We start from the raw sequence: 9,741 nt of genomic DNA, 5'->3' as shown, positions 1-9,741 counted from the left end.
CTCAATCATAGCCCACAAATTTATAAACCCAAGACCCATTAATTACACCCAAGAAAAAATATGATCACATCTCATCAACAAAATTTCATCTATGTAGAGCTTCATATCTCATTGTCCAAAAAAAAATTATATTATTGTTTACTGATGCTTTTGTATTTAAAAAAAATTACAAAGCCAATATATATAAAAGATGTTATTTGCACAATAATCATGAAACAAATTTTAGGATTTTCAAAAACCGAAAATCGATTCAATTCAAACCGAAAAAATTGGATTGGATCGGATCGAATTTGAAAAAAAATCCAAACCGAATGGATGATTACATGATCAAACCAAATGGATTGGATCGAATGATTTTTGCTTGCAAAACCGATCCAATCCAGACGCGAACACCCCTAGTTAAAATTATACTCAACCCAAAAAGTAATATATAGAGAGAGGTCTTTTCTACATAATAAAGGTTTAATATTTTTCGTATTGTAGACGATAAAATTATCTGCTATACAAATATAAAAGTTATGTAGCACCGATATCAACACGGGACACGAGACACGATACGACATGACACTCCCACACGTTAATTCTAAAAAATGTTAGATTTCAACATATTATAACATGTTTTGATATTAAATATTATTTTTAATTTATATAATGTACATTATATTTAATACTCAATAATTTAAAAAAAATAAAGTTAAACTTATAATACCCATCAATTTTGCAAAGAAACATAAGATATCCCTAATATTTATATTAAACTCAATAAAATGATAATCATAATCCAACGAGAATCTAATAATTGGAACTAAAAACGTAACGCAACCTTTGAAACTTTTTTGGAGTCTCTACAACGCGTGTTGGAGTGCCGGAGTGTCAGACACGATACGTTAAGATTTTTCAAGTGTCAGTGTTTCATAGCATAAAAGTATATGAGGTCCATATTTTATTTTTCTCTTTCTTCTCTTTACATTCCTCATATGCTTTTATGTTTGTAGGAGATAAGTGAGAAATATCAAACCTTATAAATAAACTGTTAATTAAAAAATTACTGTGGTCATACTAGCTATTTTTTATTTTTTATTATAAACGTCATACTAGCTATTTTATTCGTAAGAGGCAGGACATATTCATTAGGTTCATCAGTTTTATAAAATATTAAAATGCAGAATATTATTATTAAAAAAGTTAATGTGAGGATTAAAATTATTGTTTTTTAATTATACATCTTATATCTAAGTAATAGAATTGTGATTCGACTTAGATTTCAAATTTTATGTCCGAATTCTTTGCACAACTTAAGCATAAAATCTATGATTTTAAACCAATTTTACTTTTAAAAGACTTGAAATTAACATAAAATTAAAATCATAAACTATAATCTTAATTTCATCATCTCAACGGATCATAATATGAAAGTCGTTATACTAAAATGATTACATGACGTTTTTTTCTAAATTTTGATTTTTTTTTTTAATTCTTTTAGCCTAGGACTATTTTCTTTTTGTGACTTTTGATTTATCTCTTTCGTATTTTTTTTTACTTCCATGTTTTTTAGTTTTTTAAATATATTTTTCAGATAAACATCAAACAAAATGCACTGATTTTAACAAATTAAAAAAAATCATATTTTTGTTACATATATTAATATTATATAGAATAATTGAATATTTAGATTAGTATAATATATTTTAAGTAGTATTTTCTTATTTTATTTTATTTTATTTTACTATTACATGAGGCTAGGGGTTAGGCAAGTCATGTCTCCCAAATATTCCTTCAACCTGAACTCGGAAAAGAGCGCACGTATGTATGAGGGGACGTGATAATTATCCAATTCTGATTCCAAAAGTCATTTCTAAAATTTATTTTGATAGTTCATCCGAACAACCACTTAAGTCAAGAAGCATCAAGGTTATAATATCTTCTTACTTGTTCATTGATTCTATTATCCTTTAATATTACTGTTACAAATTATAATGAAAATAATAAGTAAGTAACATTAACTTAAATTTTCTATATAAATTTCTTACTTTTATTTATACCCTAATAGTATTAGTATCAAACATTTTGTAAATGCATTACAACATATTAACTAAAAATCTTACTTAATAGTGATGAAATAAATTGCTATTTAATTTAAAATTTTAATATAGTTTGAATTATTTTATTTAATGAAATAAACTAATTATTTTGTAAACGAATAATTGTATAGTAAAATATTTTAAATCAAAACTATAACAATAAAATTCTCAAATCATAAAAATATAAACGTTACACTAAATCTGAGATATATTGATATATGTAAAATAAATATTAAAATAATTGAAAATGCTTTATTTAAATAGATTAATTTAAATTAATAAAATTAAAATTATTTATAGTGCATAATTTTTTTTAGAAATATTCCAATTGGTTCATTGGGATTAAGAATTTAAATCCCTCCAAAAAGTGATATTGAAGAGATTCGAACACATGCTCTCATCTTTACCTGCTTAGGTCCAGTGCGCCAACTAAGCTATCACCATTTGATTTTATTGTGCATAACTAAATCATATAAGAAGTGTAGGAATTAATTAATAATAAATAAAACCTAATTTAATACTTTGAACTTATAATAATTCTTATTACTTACTTGTCTTGTCTATGTCCTGAACCAAAATCAGTGTTAAAAAATTGAATTAGTGAAATAAATTGCAAAATATTAAATTCCTGTCAGTTTTTTTTTTTTTTTTTGATAAATCAAATAATACTAAGGAGGACCATGGTCTTTTTGTTTCTTCTTATCTTAATTTACTTGCTCTCTATTTTCAATTTTATCATTCCATTCATAAAAGGGTTTAAGTTTTCTTATGTTGTAGGATTGTAGGAGAGAAAAAAAGTAGAGAGAAGTTAAATGTGGGTTCCATATTTTATATTAAAAAAAAATTTTAATTGGCACGAAAAATAAATTTATGTAGGAAAATAATTTACTCTCATGTAGCATGAGAGTATTATTTCCCTTCATAAAATGTCTTTTTGATAGAACTTTTTTCTTTTTCTTTTTATTAAAATGTTTCCCTTCACAATACCCAAAGAATGTGATAATAAATAATATTGAAATATTTCTCCTCGCGGAACACGAGGGGTGCTGCGGGGGAGTGGTTGTGTGGTGCCTGTTACCTCTCATATTCAATAACATTCAACTTGCTCAGCATTTACGAAGGCGTGTGGTGTGGACTTTTGTTCATGGGTTTAGTCATGTCTTATTTTTAGTTTTTTTTTTTTTTAAATAGAAGTTTAATTATTTTATAAAAAGATTTTTTTATAATAAAAAATGAAAGCTCCCAGAGTATTTTTTATAAAAGATACATATCAGCTTTTTTGACTCCTCATAATTATTTTATTATTTTATCTTTATTTTAAATTTATATTTATAAATTTTATTCTTTATCCTAATAATTTATTCTAAAAATAATTCCGTGTTCAAAACCATCAAATAATTTTATATAATCACCAAATAATTTGTATTTTTATTTTTTAAGTTTTATTTTTAACTTTAATTTAAAAATAATTTTAAACAAAAAAGAGAGAGTATCAAACCAGCTCGGATTGATCCTTAATTTAAGAGCCGATTATTTCAAGCTTTGGAAGGTTTGCTTTTTTGGCTTAATGCACATTTTGTAATTTTGTTGGGCTTCCGTACCCTGCTTCGTTGCCTTTAGTTAGCTTGTTTGTCTTTTTTTCTTTTTGGGACTTCGATTTGATCCCGATAAAAAAACAAAAACAAAATATTTAATATCTTATAAAAATAATTAATACTTTATCTTTTACATAATTATAAATACTAATTCAGAAAAATAAATAGAACTTATACTGATAATCAGGAAAAAAAATATTTATCAGGATAATTATTTTAGTTAAAATTAATATTTTTTATTTAATATTTAAATTTAATTTTTTTTTATTTCTCTAACTATAAAATATTAACTATTACGTAATTCTGTATCCATTAAAAATACAAATAAAATTAAATACTAAAGACAACACTCAGTTTCAGCCTAGCGGCCTATCTACTATACGCGCCATTATCCAGAGCCTGACTCCGTTACAGCGTCGACATGGGCGGCAACGGAAAAACTTAAAAAGATCAATGGCTACGATGCAGTGGAGTAACACGTGGAGCGCGTTGATTTTTCGGGGAGTTATCTGCTGTTGAATCAATCAAAATACTCGGGACCCACCTCAGCTTTTCGTTTTCCATTTCCCTGACAAAGAAAATTCTCATTCATGCAAAACACACACACACAGAGAGAGAGAGAGAGAGAGAGAGAGTTGCATTTTAGTCACCACTCACCACCAAATGGTGCTTCCTTTATTATTCTTGAATGGCAGCATGACCTGAAAGTCAAGAATATAGGTGAATTCAGGGAGGATGGGGGCCTCGCTGTCGAACCTTGCAACGAACGGTTCGACCAACGGTCCTGGCCTCGGGGACATCCCTGAGAGTTGCGTGGCTTGCGTTTTTCTCTATCTTACTCCGCCGGAGATATGCAATTTGGCGCGGCTGAATCGAGCGTTTCGCGGTGCTTCCTCCGCCGATTCGGTGTGGGAAACGAAGTTGCCACCTAACTACCAAGATCTGCTCCATGTTTTGCCTACTTCAGAGAGGCACCAGAATCTGTCCAAGAAGGACATATTTGCGCTGCTATCTCGGCCGCTACCATTTGATGACGGCAACAAGGTAGGTTTTCTTCTCTCTGAGTTGGTTAATTGGAATTTTTTGCTTTGTGTTCTGTCAGTGAGGTTGATTGTTGAGGGTTTCACAGGAAGTGTGGCTGGACAGGGTCACGGGAAGGGTTTGCATGTCCATTTCGGCAAAAGCTATGTCAATTAATGGAATCGATGACCGGAGATACTGGACTTGGGTTCCTACTGAAGAATCTAGGTTAGATTCCCAAAATTCTTAGCTTAGCTTCAATTTGCTTAAGATTATTGCGTCTCTCTGTGTATCTTTTATTTCTTCAAATGTTGTAAGAACTTGGAGCCTGGAAACTTTAGAGGAATCTTGCTTATGCTGATGTTTGAAGTTGAAGTTTTAAAAAACACATGCACGCTCCGCTACATGCTTCTACTGATCACATTGTAATATAAATATACAATCTATTTGATTGTAGTCTTTTCTGGATTATAGGATATTACTTATATGCTTGTATGAGGGCTTAATCATGATATTCAAGAATGGAATTAAATTTTTGTGTGTGTGTGTGTGTATGATTGCTGGACTGGAATATCATAAAAAGAAGCGGATCAATTGTCTCTGACCATAATGTAATTGCAGTAGATAGGTTGTTCAGGACCGAAGGTGCTGAGTTCTATATTTGTCCTCAGATTGCTGTCAGATTCTTTTGTTTTTGCTTTTGATCGCACAAATTCTTTGTTCTGGTAGAAAGTGGTTTGTTTGTTGTTTTGATGTTTTACATGCCACTTTATATCAAGTGCATGGTGCAGGTGGCCTTGTCGGGAGTGCTAAACTCTAGTCGTTAGTTGGAATTTGTCTTTGTCTCATAGAAAAGCAGTGATAAGATTATTATTTTGGTTTTCCAAGATTACTCGAATAATGGGGTGATTTGGTGTTAGAGGGTGTTCAATGAGTTTACCTTTTCAAGCAGACCTTATATCAACTATGTGTGTTTCTGCAATATGAAGAGAAGAGGAAAGAGGAAGTCAGTGATTTTCTGTTACTTTAGTTTGCATGGAAGTCAGTCTTTAGCATCATATTAATTCATAAATAATACTGATTAGTGTGGACGGATATGTGTGTTTCAGTGCCATCTTCCTTAAATATTACTGATGAGTGTGGATAGATGAATCAATTGAGCTTTCTTGGCATTCAAAGATATGACTTTTCTTCCTATCAACTGAAAATCTTTGGATCTTATCTTAGTATTTTGACTGAGAATCGTAGATGATCATCATGGAGGCCCAGATACCAAGCATATTATAAATCATGTAAAATAAAACAATCAAATCTCCGTCCCCATAACTTGGAATTTTTTGGTGTAAAATAAAATATGACTAAGATGCTATCTGAAAATGTCCTTGTTGCTTGTGTTGGCTTACTAAATTTTCAGTTCACTTCACATATGAAAGTTGCTTTTATTTGGTCTAGAGAATCATCATCAATTGCTTGTACTCACAGTTCTATGTTATTTTGACAAAAACTTGTCTTCTGTGAATTTCATAAGTCTGGATTCATGTTATAGTAATGTCATAATACATCTTAAGTTACTTGTTCTGCTGGAGGTTCCCTGGATGAAATCATGAAATTTTTTGTCTAGATTTAGTACGAATGTGATTGATACTGTAACTGCCAAATTACCTATTTGTTAAATATGCCATAAATTCTCAATCTAAGATCCAACTATGAAAATCATGTTGACCTAATATCAAATTTTTAATTTATGCACTTGATTTATTTGTTACATTTTCATTTTTGCCTGATTGGCTTGTCTGTTATGTTTGATTGCTTTGTGCTTGTCTTTTTGGGAAAGTGAAACTAGAAACGTTTTCCATTTTCATTGAGTGTGTCCAGCTTGACCAATTTTTCTAGTTGATGAATGCTGAATTTTAAATTGAAGAAAAAGAAAAAAAAATTGGTGTCAAATGCATGAGGTTCAAATATAAGATTATTGATTATGACTTCGTTATCATTCATTGATATTCAACTTTCCTGATGCTCTGTGACCTGTGCTGTTGAATTCCTCCTTTAAAAGTTGCAAACCTTATTTGTAATGGGAGTACTAAATTGTTTGGGTGATGTTTGGTTCAATTTTGAATGTAAACATGTAAAAAACGATTTCAAGAATTTCATGAGACAGCTGGTTGGATCAAGCTGAGAATAGCCCTACACACGCACCAAAAAAAAAAAGAAAAAAGAAAAATGATGGCCATCGGAGCCAAACCAAATGACTTAGAGCTGTTTGGCAAATTTAAGTTAAAAACTACTTTTAAGCTAAAGTTTAAAAAAAAAAAGTTAGGTGATTATATAAAGTTGTTCTGAGGGTTTTGAAGGAGAGAAGATGAAATAATTTGTTATTAGGATGGATTATCTGGGTAAAGAATAAAATTGGTAAATACAAATTTAGAATAAGGGTGAAATTGGAAAATAAATATGAGAATTCTAAATAAATAGTATATATCTTAAAAAAAGCTCCTCTTGGGAGCTTTTTGCTTTTGCTTTTTTTATTCATTATAACAACAACTCTTTTTATAATAAGAGATTTTGTAAAAACATGTTTGGCTAAGCTTCTACTCATAAAGAAAAGAGAAGTTAAAAATAAGACTTTCTAAACAGGCACTTAGCAGGCTCGGATTAGTTCCTTGGTTTGGATTATTGGGTCCAAATCTAATTGAAAGCTCATTAAATGGTATGTGGACTACTTGGCAGCCCTATTACTTATTGTCTTATGCAGGCAAAGACATCCTCAGCTAAATTCCAACAGTCTCTTTTTGCCCCAAAAGCAAATTATCATTGTCCAACATATATGATTTTTTTTTTTGGTATCATTTGAAAACATTTTGATTTTTGCATGTTAAACTTCTCTGCTTACATTAAGTGCTTTATCTGGACAAGGACATGAATTTTCTGTTTTAATTATTTGTGACTTAGGATGATGTTTCAACTTTCAAGTGTATATGCAATTTGGTTCAGTTTAGATGGGTTGATCTCATTTTGTAGCCTTGAGCCCAACTGATCCATGCAATACTCAGCCTGATTTAACCAAATTATTCATTTTATGAATAGAGCATTAAAAAGTGGTTTTGGTTTGTGGAAAATCTTATGATATCTTTGTATATCTTTAGATTGCTTTGTATTTTAGGAATCATGTTAGGCCTTTTATTCTCAAGGATCAGCAAGTGGGTTCAACACCATGTCTTAACCCAAAACCTTAAGGCATTATCCAAATACTCGGTACACAGTCCAATTAACTATTGGCTCTAATACCACTCCAATGGGCTAAGCTAGACCAACCATAGCAAGTGGGTCTAATACCATTTTTCAACCCAAAATCTTAAGGTTTTGGGTTTATGGGTTGATCCATTTATATCGTCTTGACTGAGACCATTACTAACTAATGTGGAACTTAATCCACACTTGAATATCCCAATAATTTATTAGGGAAAATCCATGTAATTACTTAGTTTCCCTATTTCCTTTATAGAGTTTTGTGTATATTTTGAAACCTCCCTATTGGGAACAAACAATCCAGTACAATCTTTTCACTTTTCACGTGATTGGTTTGCACAGCCTAGGCTTATGGGCAGTTGGACACCTGTAATTCTGAATGTCATTCCATACCTAAATTATGCCAACTTACATCTTATATGCTATTTGTGCTTCTTTATGCAAATTGTATGTTTTATCTGTCAGCATTCAATTCTGAGTATTGCGTTACATTTCTATTATTCATTCATTTCAGGTTCAATACTGTAGCATATTTGCAGCAAATATGGTGGTTTGAAGTGGATGGGGAGGTCAACTTTCCATTTCCTGCCGATATTTATACTCTCTCCTTTAGGCTTCACGTTGGACGATTTTCCAAGAGGCTTGGACGGCGCATTTGCAATTATGAACAGACCCATGGTTGGGATATAAAACCGGTGAGATTTGAGTTGTCAACTTTGGATGGTCAGCAAGCATCATGTGAGTGCTGCTTGGATGAAACTGATCATGATGATACATATGGCAATCATAAGCGTGGATATTGGGTAGATTACAAGGTCGGTGAGTTTATTGTGAGTGGATCAGAACCTACAACCAAAGTTAGATTCTCCATGAAACAGATTGATTGTACACACTCTAAAGGTGGGCTTTGTGTTGATTCTGTATTTATTATACCTAGTGATTTGAGAGAATGCAAGAGAGGCGGCACTTTGAAATAACCACAGAGAATAGGGAGGTTTTTTTGGTCATGTCAGCAGAAATTCCTGAATACTCTGTTGGTATATTATACGGCTTGTGAAGAAAATTTAGAATTTGGAGGATGTCATCTTTTGCTGGGAGTTTTTTTTGGGCAATTGGTTTGTGTACCCTATAGCTTTTTATGCAATCACCATTACTATGTATTTTAGTCATTTCTATACCTCTGTAAAAAAGATGATGCCAGGACAACTTAATTGTATCTTCTAAGTACAATATTAAGAAGCAGAGCTGATGTTTGACTATTTAAATACCCGCCTCTTTATACCAATTCACAAAGAAACATTGCTCTCCTTTTGTTAGTGCCTACTTAGCTGAATTTGTATTTTTAAGATTTGAGAGAATAGTAAAAAAGGGTCTGACTCAAGTGCGTTACGGAAACTAAAAAATTGTTTCCAGCAACTATGACGCATTGACAAGAAGGTTTTCAATTCTATGCTTGCCTATCTTCCACTAGTAGTTATTCGCTAATTGTAGTGTGTCATGTCTTAATTTGAGAATGGTTTATTTTTTTGGATTGTTTCAAGGGTAGTCCCCAATTGACAGATGAAGATTAATCCCTTCATATATCTGAATGTAAGATGCATATATCTGAATGGGAAGTGATCCATGTATTTTTTATTCATATATCTTCTGTTTAGAGATAGGCATAGTTAACATGGGCGAAGCGTCTTTCGAGCATATGCAAGCTATATATTAATGGTGGCTGGTTGATATCCCTTTCTTTGAGTCTCGTCATGTCTTTCTTTGAGTCTCGTCATGTTCTTCTGATTTCAATTTTG

General features: G+C 31.3%; 1 protein-coding gene across 1 annotated transcript; it reads left to right on the top strand.

The window, feature by feature from the left end:
* The first annotated feature begins 4,278 nt into the window (after positions 1-4,278).
* On the top strand, positions 4,279-9,213 carry LOC133286809 (F-box protein PP2-A15-like). Its single transcript, XM_061484264.1, has 3 exons — positions 4,279-4,720; positions 4,806-4,924; positions 8,460-9,213. The coding sequence occupies exons 1-3, from the start codon at positions 4,412-4,414 to the stop codon at positions 8,920-8,922; spliced, it is 891 nt and encodes a 296-aa protein (XP_061340248.1). The 5' UTR covers positions 4,279-4,411; the 3' UTR covers positions 8,923-9,213.
* The last annotated feature ends 528 nt before the right edge of the window (positions 9,214-9,741 follow it).

Source organism: Gastrolobium bilobum, unplaced genomic scaffold (assembly GCF_033153095.1).
Source record: "Gastrolobium bilobum isolate Gb01-03AN ecotype WA unplaced genomic scaffold, APGP_CSIRO_Gbil_v1 utg8265, whole genome shotgun sequence".
NCBI classification, from domain to species: domain Eukaryota; kingdom Viridiplantae; phylum Streptophyta; class Magnoliopsida; order Fabales; family Fabaceae; genus Gastrolobium; species Gastrolobium bilobum.
This window is presented reverse-complemented; position numbering and strand designations above follow the sequence as displayed.